The sequence below is a fragment of the Calonectris borealis genome, chromosome 4, assembly GCF_964195595.1.
Source record: "Calonectris borealis chromosome 4, bCalBor7.hap1.2, whole genome shotgun sequence".
NCBI classification, from domain to species: domain Eukaryota; kingdom Metazoa; phylum Chordata; class Aves; order Procellariiformes; family Procellariidae; genus Calonectris; species Calonectris borealis.
In genome coordinates this window covers 67596810-67620010 of record NC_134315.1, presented here as the reverse complement: position 1 = coordinate 67620010, position 23201 = coordinate 67596810, and the positions used below count along the sequence as shown (strand labels likewise).

Sequence of the window (23201 nt, the reverse complement as noted above, 5' to 3'; positions counted from 1 at the left end):
TAGATCACTACTCTTTCATCTGTAATTTTTGTTTTTGAGAACAGCCACAAAATGCCATACTCCCCTCTGAACCTATTCTCACTCACTGCTAGAACTCCCCATTCTTCCTCTCAAACAACTGAGTAGTGCTTTCTTAAAAATTAGGTCCTGCAACTCCCCCATCTTCTTTAGAGGGCCTCTTACCTTTAATCTATATCTAACTCAAATTCATTGAAGAACCGTACCCCAAAGAAAACAACAAACATAATTATCTGCCAAACCATTTGAACTGCCCTCATTGATCAACTAAACTGGTCCTTCAGCTGCTCTGGGAAAGATTTAAAAAATGGAAACAATCTACCAAGGAGAGAAACAATCCTTACCAATTCATTCCCAAATGAATGCTCAGAGCAGTTGCCCAAATCCTACATCAAAGACTAGGCTAGGAGGGGGGAACTATGAATTCGGATGTCAAAATTTGGCTGAAGCCAAAGAGACAGAACTTGACAGGACTCTTGTATTCTTCCCCAGTGAGCATTTAGGTGATACACAATAATTTCTGCTCCAATTCTAAACTAATTTACTATTTTTCACTATTAATTGTAAATTATATTTTAGTCACTTATAACACTCAGTTTTTGAGAATTTCAACACAAGCAGCTACTTGAATTCCATGTGGTTTCTTAGTGAAATAAGGAATCCTATGGTTAAACACTTTTTGTATATACAATGTTGAAACTGTGCAATAATTATGAATATTAGTGAGTGTACTCTACCGATTTTGATATCAAGATATGAAATCAGAAAAATTCATATAGCTGTGCTGCCTTCTTTTCCAAACACTAAAGTCAACATACATCTCTGGTGAATTTGTTGAGTAGACATCCTCTGGATATTTGTTAATATTCCATCCAATTAAGCTTCTTCCCCTTTAGAATTGGCAGGTCGTTATGCTCATAGTGACAGTTCTAATCCATTATTCTGAATATAGGTATTTCAAATAATAATGATACTTGAAAATTTGTAGAGAGAAAGGAAACAAATGGGACAATAATGTAAAGCATGTTCTGAAGAATACTTCCTGTTCTTTTTATGTCGACCTAAAACTAAAATAATTTTCAAGTATAGATAAGAGTTGCAAGCAAGCAAGACTTCATATGGTCCACAGAGAACAAACAAACAAACAAAAGCCATAATTACCCTAGTTACAAAGCAAAGAAAATGATACCTTCTCATATAATTAAGTTGCTGGATTCATTGCTTCAGGGAGCAATGCAGACCAAATATAAATAGGTTTAAAAAAAAAAAAAAAGAAAAGGCAACTAGACCACCAGTCCGTCAGTGACCACTAAACATGACTGTCTAAATTATTTCTCCAGTTCACAAAGTAGATAAACTTCTGGCTGCCAAGCCTGGGAGGTTTTCTGAAGGGATGGATGATGCTTTATACGTCCTCTTTCTTTTCTTTTTTTCACTAGGCTCCTGCTACTGGCTGTTCATAGAGGCAAGATATTGAGCTAGATGAGCTTCTGGACTGGCTCCTGTCTTATGACTTCATATTAAATGACTCAGCATCTTCGGGCTGGTGCACATGATACAATAAAAGCCAGTCAAGAGCACTCCAGTACAACAAACTTGCATGCAAATTTTACATGAATATAATTTCTTTGCTTAGATATATCTTTTTATTTACACTAGTGAAGAAATACAGATAAATGGCTACCAGCCATCTCATTTAATACTTGCATGCACAGGTTAGGGTGCAGACAACTATTTCCCAGCAGCTCCTTTAACTAAGTGACAAGTATAACCAGCTGACTGTGATCAGCATTTTTATCAACTGTAGGATCCCTGGGCATTTCCTGATGCACTGCTTATGGGATGAAATTCCATAATCCTCTTATCTCAATGTTTTCTAAAATAAATTTAATACAATCTATACATACTAAAACCACTGAGCTTTTTTATGTAAACAGGCTTTTTTAAATAGTTGTCAGTCCTTACAAGCTTTCTTTGAAAAGACCCTATTTACCAGAAATCACATAATGAAATTTACCAGATCACACTATGTTATAAAAAAAAATTTAAAAGCTTAATTTTCTACTCTAGGGAAACTGAGAATTCAATAAAGGGCTGCAATAAAAGCAGACAATAGTTGTGTGCATGCAAATTAAATTAAAAGAATTTGTACATATGGTTTATTATTAAGATTTTTTTAAGAGCTCACACATTCCTTTGAGACAACAAGAACAGTCAGGAAAAACTGATCTAAAGGTGATCCAATAACTAGAATGTCTGAACATATTAATATAAATAATATTTAATGGTGCAAAACACAGAAGATTCCCAAATTGCACAGTTCAAAAATGGATCATAAACTAATCTTAAGCATAAAAAATGAAGAAAAACTATGTTTAGCAATATTAGTGATCTTAGCAATATATTAGTGACAGAATACACCTCAGGTCACCTAAAATCTTGGAAGAATTTAAATTTAAAGGAAAAATCTCCATGCCTTCATGTTACTAACAATAGTATCAAATGTTATGACAACCATCTGCACCAGATTCCAAAACAATGCACTGCTGAACTGCAAACTTGCAAACCAATTAAGCACACATACACTTTTACATAAGGTTTAATCAATTGTTCAGCACATCTGAATGTGTCACACACTGTGTATTTGAGGTATTACTACACCTTAATACTACTGGGAAGGCAAACTGAAGAGAGCTGGTATGTGTTGTACACTGCCAAAAGGTGAGGGAGAAAGGACGTTGCACGTCCCTGGGAATCACGAGGAGAAATCAAGCTGCTTGCAGGCGGTGAGGAGGGTATGGCGTTGTAGTTGGCTTACTTAGAAAATAACCCTGCCAGCCAAAAGCAACCATTTGCATACACTATCCATGACATAATCTATCAAGTGAAAGAAATCGCTGCAACATCATTCGCTTATTTAAAAAAAAAAAAAATGGATTTTATAGATTTTGAGAAACAGGATTTAGTGAGAAGCCACGTGCACTTGAATCATACCAGGAGATGAAAACATTCTCCCTCTGCCTTCCCTTCACAGACCATGCTCCTCTGCCAACACATCAAACAAGCCACTGTTACAGAAAATAGCAGCCATTATACTTAACACCAAATCTATATAAGACAATCAGAACTAAAAACATAATCCTTTTGGCTTGTATTAACAGCACAGGACCTCAAGCTAAAAGCTGACACAAACTTGCATTTTCTGCAGCTTAAACACTGTCAGGGCACACAAAATATACGTTATTGTGTATCATGTGTAAGCATCAAGCCCTACAAAAAGAGCAGCAGCAGGTTAGAAAAATGTACTTCAGAAAGTATAAAGACTTTTTTACTGTAACCTGTACAGTTTCATAGAACTATTACAATCAGATTACATCAATCCTGAATATAAATAGTCAGCTAAGAGCCCATCAATGTATAGTTTTTCACACATGTATTGCTTCCCTCCTATCTAAGGTGAACTCATCCATCATTTTATTACCTATTTCATAAGGTCTCCTGATTAGTGAGCCATCATCTTCAATATCATCAACAGATTAGTATTGTCAGAAAGTTTTATCAGCTCCCTTTTCATCTTCTTTTTCAGATTACCATATATGCTGAACAGTATGAAGTGCAGAAAAGACCTTTAGAATAACTGTGACCACCCCACCTTGGAAACTAAACTTGTGTTTCTGATACTGAGGCAGTTTCAAGTGATTGGCTGGATGTTATATGTAAATTATTTTTTCTTAATCTTATTAGACTATTCAACTCAAGCTTTTAGGATCATACCGTCTTCTCCTAGTGATCTTTTTCTATTGATTTCCTTCATTTGACCCACACTTTCATCTGCTGATACTTGAGTTTGAGACAGATCATCTGATCTGTCCAGCAAAGTGAGTCCACAGCCTGAGAACCACCTTAAACTCTTTCTTAAACAAAGATTATCAGTATTACTATTTTACCATGCTCTCATTTTCTCTGAGCACTACTTTTATACCCGGATTGTCCTTTGACCCCAACAGGCTTCCCGCTGCTAGGAGTTTGATCAACTCAGTTTTAGACAGCTCCAGTAGGTGAGATAAATCCCATCCTCATTTCCAGTATGAGTGCAATTTTCAACTTAGCCACCATCATGCTTGTTCGGAAATCTGAATCACACAGATGTGTGCTGTAGCAGTTCATAATCTGCTGGAGTTCAAATGTATGAATATAAAAAGGGAGACTGTATCAAGAGAATAACATTCACTTTACATTAGGAAGACAGAAAACACACATTTAAAATGTCTATGGCCCAAGACACGTGAGTGAAATTACTTTATTTTGATTGCTACTACATTTTATGACCAGACATGTGCCCCATGGTTTCTTGTGATCATTTAAAAGGTCATGAACCTCCCTCAGTTCATTTCCAATTAGAAGAAGACATATGTTCAGGGCACCTAAAATTGAAACAAGAACAGGATGGACAATAACAGCAGATAAAAACTAAGAATAGCATTTTGAACATTCATTGTTAATTCTGAGTTATTGTTTTTCTTGCCTTTGAGTCTTTCCGCATTCCAAACAATACTCCTTGAGACAGGGGAAGATTAAGATTATTAGCTCATTACTAAAATTATTCTTATTGATCCTGTAAACTTGGGTTTTGCTCTAATACCTAAATAATTTTTTTAAAAAAAAAAGATTGCTTGAAAAGAATTAAGTGATCCTAGAAACTGCTACATGCATCTGAAGTGCAAAGAATATGCTTCCTGTGACTTCAAAAAATAAGCCTCTGGTGGGAAAAGAAGAGAACAGGGTAGAGAAAGTAAGAATGGTAGCAAGATGCACTTTATCATCCACTTATATGTTCTTTAGAGGAGATGGTTTGACACAGAGAATAACCAACAAATGACAAGGAAAAAAAGACAAAGATATAGAAGGATGGTTATGACACTGTGATAGAGCAATGGAAATTCCCACAATACTCTAAAAATTCTATCTAGACTAAGCGTAGGATTTCAGAAAGTATGTTTTGATAAATCATCTCAGAGATGTATTTGGGTGAAGTTTCAGTCTTAGCAGGTCTCTATATGAGTTGTGGAGGAATAGGCAGCTAAACATGCATGGAAATCACATGTTTATTCTGAAAAAGGTCCTGAGATAGATGCTGCATGAAGCTTAAACCAACATATCAGCACAAAAATCTGTCTTTGAAAGTGAAACAAGTGGGCACCATGCAGAGATTGATACTAAAATCCAAACGAGCAAGAATTGTTTCAGACGAAGCAAACAGTTCAGTGTCTCTAAGGATCACGTCTAAGTCGGGCTTGTCAAACCAATAATTACTTCATTTAAATAAACAAGTCTTCCTCGTGGCTACGCTCCTGTTTTCAACAGAACTGCTTGAATTTGGCTAGGGATGCCCTTGTCCGTGGTCCTGAACCACCCGAGCCTAGGCTGGCAGACATGAGGGCTTGCTCTGGGTGGGTACCTGACCATGGTGCTGCAAAATGCTTGCGACCTAGAAAACAGACGACCGTGGCAGATCAGTCACAGACCCATGGGACCATTTGCAGCTTTGTCTCCTAATTTTGGCAAATGTGCTAAAGGAAATTATACAACAGACTGACTCAGCTGTCAGAAAGGATAATTGACCAATTTTATCATTCACAAAAGTCCCCGACGGAATCTGTCTGAGGGTTACTGGCATTTGAGAGTCTCACAAAATCACTTTCCCCCCATTTAGAAATGGGAAAAACTTACGTTATTAAACCAAAACTTTTCATAGGAATATAACAGACTACTCAGCACTTCAGTTGGTACAATTTCTAATTCCAAAATAGATTTTCTGGTCGAAAGAAAGAAAGCCCATAATAGTTCTAAAATTATAGCACTGTCCTCGGATGTGAACAACAGAACTTCACACTCCCGCACAGCTTTCTTCAAAGAGGGACTTGACTTTTGAGTTCTCATATCACAAGCAAGGACCCCAATCATAATTACAATTCCCTCCTCCCTCCCATCCCTTTTTAGATCTCTCTCTTTATATTCAAAGAGGACAGATTGGAAAGAAAGGGTCTTTGTTCTCTCCGCTAGATTCTGCTCTTTTATGGTTTCCTAAATGGTACCAACACCTGCATCCTTAAAAATCAAGGTACTGCTCAGAGTATTGCTTCCTCTTCGAATGCTTCCCTTCCCTAGAAGTTTCTTTTAACATGATTATGTCAAAGATCTGTCGACCCCTTTGCACAAACGGGCATGGAGATCAAATATATATCTATGTGTATTAGATCCTAACCCTACATACATCTAAAAATGTGGTGGTGCATTTTCCCCCGCCCTCTTCTAGGCTGCTTGTTGATCTCAGAAATTTCCATGAGACCTCGGCGTCGGTGTACTGAGTCTGGTGGTTGAGCGCTCCTTGACCGTATCACAGAAACTCTGCATAGCTGAGGCTGGGAATGTACTCCTATGGCCTGGCCCAGGTGTCAAGTAGAACAACACTGAAACCTTGAGAATTTTTAGTAATTACCACCTGGGACTGTGGCCAGGATGGAAATTTACAGATAACCAAAGCCAATCATCTTGCGAACCTATAAACAGTGGTCCTAACTGAGACCCTTTGAGCTCTCCCGGACCGCAGTGGGCTACAGCCAGCATCTCCCCCTGAGTGGGACGCCTCTCAGAGTTTGCAACATCTTAAGCCAGCAATATTCAGAGGCCCGACATCTCATGTGACCTGGGCTGAAACTCTTCACTTCTCGAGGCTCAACCCTCACCCGTTGAGAAATGCCGAGACATTTTATGTATTTCTTCACCGAACTCAAAGGGAATTTTCAACAGGTATCTCTTGTACATTTTTATATATATATATATTTTTTTTTTCTGTCTGTGTGTGTGTGAACTAATAGTAACCATAATCTGTAATTAAGTCGTGATTGTAGTAGACACTACTAACACTTACTTCGTAAATATTAAATTAGTTAATGATTAAGTGCTGCTTAAGTATGTTGATGATTAGTTAACGATTAAGTGCTGCTAAAACTGTGAACGAACCCTAGTCTGCTGCTAGACATATATAACCCCTAAAATATAAACCCTTAGACATAACATGATTTTTCTTTATATGTTTCATCCATGTAGCAAGTAATAGAGTGGACCTTGCCATCGAACTCTGTTAAATCGCACCTTTATAGGTCTCTATTAAAATCACTTTCTGCTAATACCTTTGACGGTGATTCTTTAAGCAGCCTCTAAACCACTCATTCGCGACAGGTGATAAACCAGTTTCTGTAATAATTTCTCTCAACTGTTCCCTATTCTGCATAGAATTTTAGAGAGGATAGAGCCTCCCTCTCCTCAAAGAAGCAAGCTGCATTTCACAAAAAAAGCATGATAACTTGATAATGAAGAGAATCTGATAAATATACTTTATACTAAAAATATCAAAATCCATAACAGACTAACAAATGAATAATGAAAAATGTGTCTCCTTTTCAGATATCACTGCTTCAGGCTGACTGTAGATGGGGGCTGGTCTTGATATCTCTACCACTGTTTCTTGAGGTGATCCAAAATTCTAGAAAATATACTGGACCTTTTCTTAACTGCCAGGGATTCTGATACAAAGTTTGAAATGTTTTATTTCCTGTACTGTCCTGTTTTAAGCAGGGATTCACACGAACTGCCCTGAAAGGAAAAATATTTGTACCTCCCTTCCAAGTTTATCCTGTCCGGCTTTGGAGTGCTTTTTAATTAAGTGATATCTTTTGTCACAGGTACAGATGACAAATTTACTGCCTGAAATACCAGTGACAAGGCAACCAGGGCAGATGCTGAGCCCAGCAGTGTCAAGCATCATAGGTCTCAGTGGCTAAATTCCAGACGTAATTGCCTATCAAAACAAGTCATCACCACCACACCCACTATTGTTAGTTCTCACACTGTTCCTCTAACCTTCTTTTAGTGTCCAGTTTTGGAACATGCTTTATGCTTAGAAGGACACTGAGTCCTTCTGGTAAGTTTATCAGTTTTAACTGGTAGTAACTTGCATCGATTTTGTGTTGGAGCATGAGCTGAATAAAACATAATTTTCACTTCCTACGTGAAAAGCACTGGTTCACAGAGTGCCTGTACAAGTTTTAATGCCTCTCTAGACAAAAAGATTTCTTCAAAAAATTTGCAAAATTATAATAAGTGCATATCAAAACATTTGTTACTTTCTATTTCTTTGCCAAGGGGTAACAAGAGATAACTAAGCAAATTTCATGCCCATCCCACTCTTTTCCTCGCAGGGGAAAATATGCAGCACAAGATATATGTGCAGTGAATCTGTGCTCCCGAAATGGGCACCCTGCAACAGAATTCAGGCTGGCATGCTGAAGAACAGTCAAAAGTGAAGTTTACATTAGAACAACAAAACTAGTCTCATCTGTCATAGTAAAAAAATCTATTACTTCTTTTCTGTCAAAGTGTATTTGATACCAGTGGCTCCCACATACCAATTAAACACATCACTTCACTGAAGGTGAGAGCTATTTGTTGCTTTTGTACACTTGACTGGAAAAGAAGTCATTACATACATAACGGCTACTATAAAACTACTGATGATATAGCAAATATTGCATGAAAATTATAAACATGAAAATAAAAATATTATTATGTACACATGTAGCTATAGTGAAGACAAAAGAAGATTTAAGAATGGCATAATTTTCTTCTTCTAGTAGTGTCAGTTTATGATCTTACAGAAATTTTGTGCCTTATGAAAGAAAAATTATCAACAGCTACTTGCATACAGCAAGATCTTGCAACAAACTTTTGAGAGTATAAAATCATGCTTTGATAGCTCAGTATTTTCCAAGTATTTTTACTTCTATTTTTTTTCCTTATCCAAGTCCAGAAATAAAACGCAATTTATTGCTTCCACTGAATAAAGAAAAGGAAAAAAATGTGCTTTTGAATAACATAAGTAATGCAAAAAATGGGACACATTCTGGTGGGAAACTGTCTGTTGTATAAATAAAATATATGCAGCTATAAATATAAGATGTAATACCCATTCCAAACCATAGTCACCTCTTAAGAAATAAACACTCGAGTCAAAGCAGGGTAACAGACTGGCAGTGCACTCCTGGCATTTGTCAGGAGCATTCGTCAGGCTGACAGTAATATTAACCACAATCCATTTCAGTTGCTTTGGTTTATCATTGTGTGACTGATGTTCAAAACAATGCCACAAGAAACTGCTTAAATAAAGTGTTGGTTTAACCTATACACTGCAGTTCTTTAAATCTGTACTAACTGTGAACTTCTAGCTAATATATTAACAAAACTGTTATTCATATTTGACACCTTATAATACCTAAATTTAACTTGCAATTTCTTAAAAAAAAAAAAAAAAAAAAAAAAAAGAAAAATTCTTCATTTTTAATTTTCATAGGTACCAAAAAATGTAAAAATATTGACCTGACATCCTTTCTGCCAGACCAAAATCGAAGTTTTCCTTTTCTTTACTCAGTGGGAGCACTAAACTGTGATGTGTTTCTGGATGTGGATAAGGAAAAGAAATAAAGTAAAAGACTGTTAAAAGTAAAGGACTGTTAAAACCATGTAAAAAGTTAAATTAAATATCTTTAAATATTTTTAAAACTTTCAGCAGTGCAAAACATAGACATGCTACAATACATAATTAGCACTTATTTTGAAGCATTACCCCCAAGATAACAGTACTACAATGAAAATATCACAACATACATGACATTCAAACATTTTTCATAGTTGAATATTAGCAAGGTTTTTCAGATATTTGCCATGAATTCATCATCTGACACAAAGTTTAACATTTAAACTACATACAGTTGATACTGCTAGAAATGCCTAAACAGTAACCAAAACTTGAACTGCTGTATCTGAGACAGGTATGGCATAAAGACTGTCATTGTGTATATGGGAAGGACTGGCATTCATCCAGACAGCAGCTATATTTTCAGAGATCAAGATGCACTGTCTGATCAACAATATTTAACAGAACATAAGGGAAAATGCATGTTAAATATACATATATCTATAAATATTCACTATTCCCTAACAATAGGGGCAATTCTCTGCCAATCACCTGTTAAAGATTAAAAGCTCCCAAAAATATCATGTTACAGGCTTAAATAATATTAATGAAACTCCTTCTACTCATAATATGGTATGACTGACATCTAATATTGTAATAATTATTTCCTGTATTAAGTTCATAGTTTTCAAACATATGATTGAGAAGGTTAAGTACAGATATAGATACAACCTAAGTAATGTCTACTTGGTAATGTCCCTAAGTAATGTCCTCTCTCAGCAGTAGCAATGGAAAGATTCCCTCAGAACTTAAGGTATACTTAGTAATCCTCAAAGACTACTTTCTTGAACAGAGAAATCCATATAACCCGTCACCGGTAATCAAAAAACGCATAGAAAAAGCGGGTTTGCTATTCCGCAAGATAGTGGTGGCAAGAGTGGTACCTAACCTAAAATGAGGAAAAATTGCTCTACACTGCATTTAGTTCTATTTCAGGATGGAGGAAGAAAGACTAGGACTATAGCACTGACTGAATTGACTAGTTTACAAATTAAAATACAGTTAAAGGAGATGCCTCAGAAGTATAGCAGCTGGAGAATCCTTTTTTTTGTCTTGAATTACTTTAGCAGTGACATGATATATGCAGAAGTGTCATTTAACAAAAGTTAATGGAAAATTAGGTTGCAAAAATCATGTCATAATATAGGAAGTTATTAATGATTAATACATTTAATTTGTGTACTAATTCAAGCTACACAGAGCTGATGTTACTCCTAAGTTTTCAATTTTCACTTAAGTGTAATTCACAAGTGTAGTCTTGGTTGGGGCTAGGTATTTTTAGTTTTAAACTACCTTCAGATATTTTTTGGCCTGGGGATTACTAAGAAAGCATTTATTAAATTCCACAACAATAAATTATTTTTAAATATTATTGACCTTCCTAAGATTTGTTAAAATATAAAATATGTGTAGGTTTACCCATGAATACAGATTTGTGTCAGTCAGACATTCTGAGAAAGCATAGAGTTCATGACTTATTCAAATTAAATAGAACTGTTAGAAACTATTACAATGACAGTACCTCAGTATATCTCTGCTTTGGACTTAAAAACATTATTCCTTTATTTTTATTTGTATATACATATACACACACAAAAGGTATGGTATAATCTTCAAATATATATACATATATGTATATATACACACATACATATCCACATATATACGTGTATATATATTTGATGACTATACAGTACCTTTTTAAGGTTAAATACTAAATCTGTAGTAAAAAAATTATTTTTCCAGAGATTTTCACAGACCTGTGTTTAGCTTAATCAATTGCAAACTGAAAGCAAGAACTTCTAAAAACTGCCTTACTTCTTTGGGGATTTTTTTTTTCCTATCAAATTACCAATTTGTATAGAAGACTTTTGTAAAAAACAAGCTGTAATTAAAATACGTTCTTTACCTTTTCCACTAATTAACTATATTGCTCCATGTGCCAATCATTTCCCGTAATAGCTAGCTTTTAGAAAAAGATCCTGTTTGATGATCACTGCACCTAGTCTTTGTAGAGAAAATGAGAGATGCTTCTACTTTGTAAAATGAAATATTCCTTTATTGGAAAAGATTGAAAGAGAATAATCATGTTCTATAAAGCTTTAAACAGGCTGCATAATATTACATCTGCATATGTTTGTTTGGGAAAGGACCTTAGAAAAATGTTACTCAGCCAGAAAGGAGTTGTTTGTAAAAGTTGTTAAAAACTGACAAGGTCAGTCTGACAAAGGACAACTGCATTACTTGAGCATACCTGAAGGGGATACACACAGGAAGTGAGAAAATAAAATTTCTACTGATGGGAATAAGGGCAATGATTTAGAAGTACTTAAAATATAATGGTATCAGAGGCTTTGCTACTCAAAAACCACAATTCTCATTAGAAAAACAGAAAATTATTTGGCTAATCTTTAATCTTAACAGCCTCAGCATTCCTAACTTCATTAAAATTTGAAATTAAATGTAACACTTATGCTCCAACCAAGAGCACCTTCCATTAATAATTATTAAATTGATACAATCAGAAGCAATAAGAATACATCAGTAATTCATTCTTCCACAATCTGATCCCTACTATCAGTGTACGCATATAGAAATGAAACACTATTAATGGTCGTGCATTTAACATTAATGTGTCAAACACAGCAGAAAACATTAACAAGACTGAAAGCCACTGTGATAAATAATGGAGAGAAAAAAGGTGTATCTGATGACAAATACCTTTGACAAATCCCTGAAGTTGCTAGGAAGTGTAAGGTCCAACTCCTCTGATTCATAGTTGGTGATAACCCAAGGGAAGACAGGGTACTGATTTAAATCATTGTAAGTTCGACCTGACAAACAACAATAAAAAAAACCCGCCGTGAGTTAAGAGTTATATTTAACTAAAATACCAACCTCTAAAGATACAATAATAGAACTTTACGAGCTCTTCAAAAGAACTGTAATTTATTTCAGTTCTTTTATCATTTCAATATTCTACTTTGCTGTATTAAAAAGGATAATGAAAAAGTTCACAAATTGCTAGTATTTAATTTAAAACATTGCAGCCCATTTCACGTTAATTGTAAACTCTTTTGCATACAGTAAGAGTGACAGTTAAATCCATTCATTTTCTATGCATTTCTCCTTTGCTTGATTATGTCATCTGGTCTTCTGTTTCTTTAAGGTGAAAGACTTCAAAAACTCGAGAGGCAATGACTTTTGTGGATACTAAAATTAAAGCAATATTTTTACATACTGTATTAAATTCAATATGTGAAAGCAGAATGAAGCATCTCAGGATTTTAGATTGAGAAATTGATGCAAGTATTAACCATTTCATCTAGAGAATTCACTTTGAGGGAAATTCTTCCTTGACCATTGACCATCTATGGATATGCCAACATTTACAAGTACAGAAAATCTGTTCTGGTTTCAAGTTCACACGTGCAACTTCATGCATCTGTAAGATGGAAATAATATCCTTCTTCCAATAAAAATAAAATATTCAATTACATAATCGTATACCATACATACACATACATCACATACCCTGGTTTATAATTTTAAAATGCATAATTTTTACATGGATCCTGTCTCTTTTTATTATATTGTTGCAGAAGCTCATTCATTCACATCACCTCCAATCAGCATGTTCTCAGATTTTGTCTAGCCTAGTCTTAAAAGTCTCAAAGGACAGGTTTTTACTTCTTCCCCAAGAATATTATTTCACAACCCAATCTATCAGGTTGTCAGAAAACATTTTTTAAAACTCCACCTAAGTTCTTCTTTTTCCAGTTTTCTTACACCGTTCAGTATTTTTCCATCTTGGTTTGCAGAATATTTAAATGGTGTAGTCCGATCTTTTCCTTCCCTAATCAGCTGGTTATGTCGCACATTATCTCTTATTCAGGATTAAGGCTACTTACATGACACTGTGATATCTATCTTTATTTGTTTCAAATTGATAGCCATCACAACAATCTTTTAACTCCCCATCATGGGCAACTAAACTTTCCCTTTTTCCATAATGTTATCTTTTTGTTCCTTTTAACCTCAAATACCAAATGCATAAGAATTCACTTTATTATTTCAATAACGTATTAAAGCTGAAAAGGATCATTCACTAGAGCCACAGAAAACAGTCTCACGATCTTGCCTCATTCCACTTTGGCAGTAAGGAGGCAAGCACATCTACCCCTACTTTTATAAAATCTGCCAGCATCCTGGCACCTCTGACTTAATGACTGATTACAGAAACTAGCAAAACTGACCGTTTGTACAAAATGTAATTAGTGCGAGCAGAGGCATTTGTTATATCAATCGTGCTAGCGAGAGCCAAGTCTGAAAGGGAATTAACGGACCTTTCAACACTGTCAATACCATAGAAAAGAGCTGAAAATTGAGAAATTTTGTAAGTTGCTCTGAGAACAAAATATGTTGGAAAAGAAAAGAGAGGTCATGAGACCTAACAATTAGCCTCCATTTACTAAACTGAAGTCAAGTTGGTTAGAAGCTAATGGGGTAAGATGGGTTAATGAATTACAGCTTAGCATTTACGGAATGAGGGGTTAGGATAACTGTACAGGGGTATGAATTAGGATTTGGGAATGGATGAATGGTGTCCTGGCACAGCAGCGCTGGTGATCCAGGCACTACACTCTTTTCTGAGACCAACCATATATCTTTAACAGTGGTATTTATTGACTCCAGGAATATCCTGCTCCCCAGCTGAGACTTCCCAGAGGGTTCCAGGCTTACACACAACTTGTTGCATCAGCGGTTGCATCAGCATTTAGGGAGGATAGGACTTATGAATATTAAAACTTAGAAAACTAAGGAATAAAGAAGTTAATATTTCTGACTCTCCTACATAGTAGACAGTCTATGTAGATCCTGTCCTCCCACAACAGTCAAGATATTCTGACTTTAGAGATATAATTTAAGTGCAGTTCAGTACAGCATTATGAATTGCATGTCTCTTTATTCTTACATAAACATAATTAAGAATAAAGTACATTTAGAAGGATTTTGTGAAGTTGTTCTTCAGGAGAAAATTGTACATAGAAAAAGTTATTTATTAAAAGGGCAAAATCTAGTAGTGTCCCATGTCTGTTGAGACTGTGCCACCATTAACTCCTTTTCTGAGTCATTATAGTAATTTGTGTTACCTGCTATAGTGTTTAGAAACATCAGGTATTCAAAGTTGGAAATTTCTCGGTGTTGCCATCGCTGGGTCATATTGGAAGCTTTGAAAATCTGTCGTGGACTAGCCAAAGAAATGCGTCTGAAAAGAACCAAAAATATCGGAAAAAATAATGAGAAAACCTGGTGGGTCTTCCTTTTTACCTATCTGAATTTTAGTGGCAGTTGTACATATTCTTTTTACTAGTTCTATGCTAGATTTCTCTGGAGATCAAATTGCTATTTTGGATACTTTAAGTTCATTTTTAAAGTTTTATAATCTGATCAGAACAAAAGACTTAAAACATCTGACAGCTGGATATGTCAAGATTTGAAAGCTTTCACACAGAAACCTTTACAGCTGTGCAAATTCAGCTGCTCCATGAAGGCTTGATGTATTACAGAAATATGTTACTAGAGATTTAGAGAGATGGCAGATCATTAAGTAAGAAAATTACATGACTTTTAGAATTTCACATAAGAATAAAGTCATCTTTTAGGAGAGGTTTTTAAATCCCTCAAGAACAAAGGAAAACAATGATAAGATGATAGAACTTCATTATGAAGTCCATCCTCTTGAGATTTAAATTCTGGGCAGTGTTGGGAAGTTAGTCATAAATAACTCAATTAAACTTTTAGAATTTGATGCCAGATTTCCTGATGTTTGTGAAAGAAGACTATAGAGTCATTCCTTGGAGTGATAAATCAAGCAGAGAAGAGCTTATTATAAAATTCCCAAGACTCTCTTGTTCATAATAAAACCATCTGTAAATACCAGAACCACATCATTTAGGGGGAAAAAAAAACCCCTAAATATAGTTTTAGTTAACAAATCTTTACAGGTATTGGTAAACAATTAAAGAAAACAGTTCCAGTAACTGAATTTTTTTTATTTTAATAAACTGCATTAATTACATTGTAAACAAATTTATCAGTATAAATTGATATGAAATTTTGAACAAATGTGTCTATATTTTCATGTATATTTAAAAACTTTCATACATAATTTTCTTCTGTAAACAGAAATCCTTAAGTTCTTACAGAGTGGCTATAATTGCAATTCAAGAGAATTTTTTCTGGACTTGATAAAAAAAAAAAAGGTAAACTACAAAACACAACAGAAAACATCCCCAACTATTTTAATGCCATTTCTGTGCACAGAAATTTTGAAAAAAAAAAAAATTTAAAGTAACAACAACCAAGATACTCAAGGGTTGCTGTTTCTTCTAAACATTTAGAAATTAATCTACTTAAAAATAGTTTATAATTCATTAAAATACAAGAGGTAACCAATCTAACTAGAGATGGGAGATACCTCAAAAACTTTTATTTCCATCAGCCTCAGTGAATCTTAAACTGTGCTGCCGTGTTTCATCCAGAGCATATGTGGTAATCAAGCCCTAATCTTCTGCTAAAAAAGATGTAGCAAACTGAACCATATTCTTCAGTTTTAGGATCCAAACACACAGCCTGACATTGTAATACTAATTTCTCACTATGTAAAATTTGAACAATGTCCTCCAGAGCTAAAAGACAAGCATACCGTATCAATCCTCCACATGCTGTTCAGCTTATATTGTTCTACACATCACTACGATATCCTTCTGATGAGGAACAATCATCTTCATCTACGTTTAAATACTACAGAGGATTCAAGGATGTTACAGTCAAGCTAATATAATTGAACACTGCCATAAAAGCTAATCAGTCCTACAAACAGTCTTAAACCAGTCTTAAATTTCAGTGAGTTGGCAAGCATAAAGAAACCTATTTTCCTTAAGTAGGGTAAGTGATTGAGTCTCACTGCCAAAAAAGAAGCTATCTTCCCTATAACAGACAGAAATCACAAAAAAATCTCAAATCCAAAAGTTTTTATTATGCAAACACATTGCAAATAGCATGCAGAAGTGATAGGCTGAGGACGTGCATGTTTTGTAAACCAGTAGGTGTAAATGCTTCAAACCATGTAGGCTGGGCTGATGAAAAAAGAACTCTTAGAACTGACAAGATAAAATTAACCCAAATTGTAAAATACCTGGTCTGGGGTAGTCCAAAGATAGTACCAATACCGACCCGAGGTAGACAGTTAACCACTTTCTTTACCGTTGCTTGGTCAGGAAAGTTAAACATGACACCCACTGTGAACACAAGAGTTGAAATACTGCATGATTTTTTTTTAGGCTTTCTGGCCCAATAAAATTTAACCCTAAACTTAGGTGTTGAACAGGTAAAAGATTAGACATGTTTCCTTCAGGTTACTACAGATATATTTTTTTATAACTTCCAGAACTGCTTTTATTTACCACTAACAGGAATTTCAGCTGAAGTTGTCACTGTTACAAATCTTACAAGGTCTACATTTATTTTCCTTTCTGAATACAAGTTAAACCTATATGCACAGATCGACTGTCTAGAACTGATTAAAAAAAAAGATTATATATTAATTGGATCACACATTTACTACTTTACTTTCTAGATATTTTCAAGATATATTTGTCAAAATTTTATCTTTTTTTTTTTTTGAAACATTCAATGACACTTACAAAATAGCAACCTAAAAATCTAAATAATCATCTAATTATGGCATCACCAGTGGACATTTATGACTTCACAGAGTACAACCATAGGCTCCAAAATAGGAAAGTGTTTATGCACATAATTAATATTCTGTTGGACAATATGCCCTTCAGATATGTGTGTCTGAAAAAGGAACTGAAGAAAGGGGAGGGTGAAAAAAAGGTTCATAAACAATCCACATTTATTTCTTAGAGCTGCACTAGTGTCTAACTGAAAGAAATTATTACTAGAAATAAAGCATGAAGGTATACCAGTCACTGATCTAATCTGGTAGTGAAGTTCTTTCATTATGTTGTTCTTGTTGTGTTCAACTAACAACTATTAACCCTCCAAAGGGAAAAAAAAAACCCCTTCATGCATAACAGATCAAAAGTAGGTATGCCTTAAGCAAGTTTCCAGAGAATGCCAAATAAACATGTGGATATAAATGAAAGTGAGGCATTGCTAATTCCCAGTTATCATGTTTGATCATAATTCCTCATTAAAAAAAAAAAATGAAAAGGAGAAACCAAATTACAAAAATATACTAACTTAAATATTGTGACGCTTAATCCAAGCCCTTCTGCTATCTACACAAATCCATACCAAAAAGACGTGACTAAACTGCCAAACAGAATGCACGTGTCCCCAAATCAACACTTGCCATTCCTCTAAACTCACAGTACCTCTATTTGCCATGAATATCTCCAGTGCTGTATTTTGCAAAAGATAACGTCGGGAAAAGATAGATCGAATCTCTGAAAAGAGCCATTTTCCATGGAGTCCTTCTGTATATGCCAGAATCTAGCAAAAAGAGACAGAGAGAGAATGTTTAAATATGTTGTCAGTACAGGTAATATCTTGTAATAAAGAAGCTGACCCACAAACATGGATTCTACCAATCACATGCAAAACCTGCAGCAAAATTAAAATATGCTCAAACTTCAAATCATGCTATGAACCTATAATGGTTTTTTTTGAGTCCTAAATTCAACTACTCGTGTCAAGGATTTTAAAAATTTGCTTGTATTTTTTCCTTTAAAGACAACTGCCTATTTTCCATAACCAACAGAGTTTCAGAAACATTATGAAATGTTTGGCACTTCAGCAAAGCATAAAAACATATTCTGAAATGTATTACTAGTGCCATTAGATGTATCTGCACTCAGTTTAATGTTGTAATAACAGGCCTGTAAAAAATAAGCAAGAAAAAATGTCTTAAAGAAAAAAATGTTCCTTACTTTTAGCGTTAAGGCAACATTCATTAATTCTGGAACTATAAAGGTTGGCTGTATAAGAGGTTAAGTATCATTTTGTCAGCTAAGGTTAAACACAAACCTGCAAATGAACTCAGCATAATCTCTCTATGGAGTAAGCGGTTGTCAAAGTAACTTGTTACAATTCCTGTCATCCCATCTGACAGACACAGATGCTTAGTCTGCCTTCACAATTCAAACTAATCCCATTTTCAGTCCACAGCCACTTTGTTTCTTTGTTGCTTCACTTTTTCCTTTTCATTTCAAAGCTTAATTATGTAAGTGTTAAGGGACAGCGAGATTGGACACTTCTCTGCCTCAGATTAACAACACTTAACTGAAGGAAAATCTGAGATTTGTCAATTTTTGCAAACACAAAAGCACTTAACAGAAATCCATCACAGAAAAGGAGATTCAGATATAATCCTCGTTAACATCACTCTTACTAGAATTTCACTTGAGCAATATACTGTGCATAAAAAAGAAAAAGTGAAATTTAAGCCTTTAACATAACAAAGACTGTTGATGAACCCAATCGTTTGTTTATAGATTTTTAACAAAGGAGGATTTTGCCTCACATGTAGCATATATTCACAAATAACCTGCATTTTTGAAGCACAGAGAGCAGAAGCACCATTATAAAAGCACTACACAATACAGTATAAAATACTGTACCACTTTTGTGAATTAAAAGCAAACAAGACTGGCAAACCAAAAGCAGATAGCACAGATGATCAGAATGTACAAAGCAAACCATATCCCACACCTTCTTTCTTTTTACCTAATCCCTCATCCTCCCCTCAACACAAGTGCCACAGACAACTTCTCTCCCAACACCCCCACACACACAGAAAGAGAAGGAAAAAATGAATAATTATTCTGATACAGAATTCTAGAAATGCAGTGAAAGGACCAGAGATTGTCAATGGTTGCTAACCATTTCTGCAACTGGGGAACTAAGAGTCTTGGGCCACACTGACACTCTCCATACCACATCCACAACCCATCCACACTTACTGGCAGATCTGTATGATTCGATGGTGCTATTCAGAACCACCGCAGCTGGCTTTTGTCACATGCATACAAATATTCTTTAAAGAGCACAACATCAAAAGAGGTAACAAAGGAGACAAAGTTGCAGTGCTTGTGCTAGTATGCACCCATCTTACAATCTTGAAATGGGAGCTTATAATTTCAATGGTTATTTTTTGAGACAGACAGGAATGTGATGACCTCCGCTTTTCTGTAGAAACAATTAAAACACAACAGCCTGCTTGTCACTATCAATCTGTGCATTGCAAATTCAAACACTTCTCACATGGATACTGTGAGTAAAATCAGCAAGTTAAATAATGAAGTATTACTTCTACCCTGCGAAGCAAGCGTTTTTTCTGACAGTGGAAACCCTGCACATGGCCAAAAGCTTGCTGCGTGCAGCTTCTTCAAAATTGGAAGGAAAAGCACCGACTTGAAAATAGCAGAGGTGGTTTACATTGTGCACCTTGTACAGCCATGATAAAGTTATTGAATTCAGTATAACAGGATTTACAGCAGAAACTGGAACTGCACTGCAGAAACACTACCAGTCACCGCTGTAAACAATGCTTTTAACCACTCATTATCAGAAGTTATCAGGAGTGAGAAGCAGCTGAGGCCTAGCCGAGCAAGGCCTTCATTTCAAGTTGGAATAGCGTCTGCCTGGTCTGCAGCTTCACTTCAAAGTCTCTGGAGTTCAATTAAAACTGGATTAGGTGGAAGCAGACCTTCTTTGGGACACTCTGTTCTCTGAAACTCCAGGCACACTGACAGCACCCTAGACAGAGGTCTAGCCCGCCAATGAACCAGTTGCTATGGAAACTGCATCATTACCACTGCTCCGCGCTCATCACACCACCTATAGTAGATGAAAGGTCCAGAAGACAAACACGTTTTTTTCATGTGTATTACTAAGTATTCCTCATGAAAATCCAACTCAACATTTTATTCCCTGTCAAGTATCTGATTTTATTAACAGAACCTCTTAGTTGTAGAAATTTACTCACTTCAAATTAAATTCAGCGTTTTTATCTGGCAAAGGGATATTTTTTTCAATTTTTTTTAATCAGTGTTATTACTTCTGATATTATCAGAATTATAACTTTCAAAAACTATTTTCGCATTTGCCTCTTTTCATCCGTAAGCCACACAACACAGAATTCTACTTAAGAATTTAAGAACAATTATCTTCTTCATACTATTGCACAATATGTTGAGTTTAAAAACGACTCATTTATTTTTGTCTTTTGTCACCATCAGTTTTGGAACAACTTCTGGAGCAAAGATTAATGAGGAGGTACAGTCTAATTTAATCTGCACAAATAGTATCACCTTCCCCACATGAAAAAGTATTTATAGAATTTCAGTTGATTGAAGTTTAATCTACTGCACGTTTCATTTATTTCAAAAGATACTGCACCTTACAGAAGGAAATTTATACAGTTTACCATCTCATTTAAAAATACTTAAAATAAACAAATGAGCCAATTGTAAAGTTCTACGGTTCCAAAAATCTCATTAGACAAACTGCTCTGTGATTAGACTTTGGCAACACCAGATGAACAGACGGCATGACAACACTACTAAAAATACAAAATTACTTTCACCCTTGCATGAAGTCCCTTCTTTACTTCAAGTAATAGAAATGAAGGTCTAAACCTGTAATCAGTATCTACTCATGCCGCAGGCCCTGACACCGCACGGCTGGAAGAAACTCCCCAAGAAACTAGTAAGGTAAAGAACAGCCAGCTTCAATTGCCACTTCGAGGAGATTCTGAAATCAGAGTTGCATGAAAAATCAGGTAGCATAGTGCTGATCACGAATGAAGGTTATACATAAAGAAGTCCTCTCCTCATGATTCATAGTTGTGTATCAGCTAATTCCCCAACACTAAAAGGCTCCCTTGGAAGCTATTCTGTCATTTTACAGTTTTGAAAACAAATGTCCCACCCTACCTTTTCTTCAAAACCCTCCTTGAATGTTGATCATAAACAATGTCTCTCGTAAAAGATTACATGGAATAGTTAAAAGATACCATCACTACTGCTGCCTCCCGAAGTAGAAAAGTAATGTTTTACTGAAGACTAAATGAACATTTTGCTTTACCTTTTAAGCAAACCAATCAGCTGTCGTATATTTTATTTTATTTTAGAGAAAAGTACTATTGATCTTGAAAATGTGAATAGACTAGAAGTAATTAAGTCTGCAAATGGGTTATAGAACTGAAACAGTAATTGAATAATTGTATTACTTTAACGTGCCAGCCAATTTAACTGCCATGAGTAAAATAAAAACTAAATAGCTTATTTAAAAAGCTGATGCACATTTGTATATTTCTGAAAAAAGTTACGATGTACCAGACCCAAAAAAAAACACAAACCAAAACACCAAATAAATAAAAAAAGCATTTAATATGCATTTAAATTTGATGGCAGTTGAGAGATAAAATCCATAAATACATTCTTCTAGCAGCATTCTCTGTCATTTGGGGTGATTTTTGTTCAGGAAGGCAAAACTACAGCACTTAGAGGTTACAAAACCTGACTCTCAGTTCATGAGAACCTGGATCTCCACCGCAATCTCAACCTTGCAACTGAGGATCCTCAGATCCTATTGTCCAGGTACTATTTAGTTCCTGGCCGCAGGATTCATGGTGGAAGGGTCTTACTCTGCTCTTTGTTTAAATACGTCCAAGTACAACCAAACTAATAGGGAATTAGATCAGATTATTAATAATTTTAAATATCCAAATGCTCTTAAATAAATCACAGTGCTTATTAGTTTATTTTGGATTTCTCTAGAGAACAACAAATAAGATGTTCATATTAAATCTCAGATGTTTACACAATCGGCCACTGAAATCCACAGGCAAACAGTAGTAGTCCATCCAGTCCCTCCTATGAGCACACACAGTCTGCTATACAATCTTGTTCAGCATTTTCATGGGTGACAAACTCAATTAAACATATTCATTACTTTAATGTTCCACTAGACAGTTTTACCCAGCATAAAAAATTTAAATAAATAAATAAATACTCTGTGACCTTTGTATCGATCAGAGCAAAATGGCTTATGCCTGGGTGTGGGTGGTGAAGGGATTGGGGAGGGGGGTGGTAAAGGACTCTTATGTTTTCTCTTCCAATTACTGGAGGAGATGATAAAACCACAGCAAATGATGTATCAGCTCATTTTATCTTATCGCTTTGGGGCTAGGTGACAATGAAGTTCATATTTCACTGGTTCCCATTGAAGATTGTGAAAATTACTTGCCCTTATGACCTGAAATTTCACTGGAAGACAGAAATTTCTCTTCTGCAAAGTAATGCAATTTTTCAGATGTCAACCTTTAGCCCAGCTTTAAAAATTAATTTCATTTATATTAACCAATGATATTGATATTTTCACAGAATGCTCTTTGATACATGAACCACCGACTAGCAAATTGATGTGCTCTAGAAGGATAAAATTATTTTATCTGAAGCTGCTGGGGACAGACAGATTTAACACAAACTGAAATTCCTATTTCACAGTATACTATTTATACTCGCCTATATACCTTAAGGCCTCTGGACCTCTA

The 23201-nt window shown here is 35.2% G+C and overlaps 1 protein-coding gene across 2 annotated transcripts in view; it reads right to left on the bottom strand.

Annotated features, from left to right (window-relative positions):
* Nucleotides 1-23201, bottom strand: part of LRBA (LPS responsive beige-like anchor protein) — a 420317-nt gene that overhangs the window by 122282 nt on the left and 274834 nt on the right. For both annotated transcript variants that reach the window (XM_075149993.1, XM_075149994.1), the window contains 4 exons: nt 18019-18136; nt 16812-16914; nt 14764-14879; nt 12332-12444 (listed from right to left, as the gene is read on the bottom strand). In XM_075149993.1, the coding sequence (XP_075006094.1) occupies nt 12332-12444; nt 14764-14879; nt 16812-16914; nt 18019-18136 (450 nt within the window). The remainder of the gene's footprint in view (nt 1-12331; nt 12445-14763; nt 14880-16811; nt 16915-18018; nt 18137-23201) is intronic.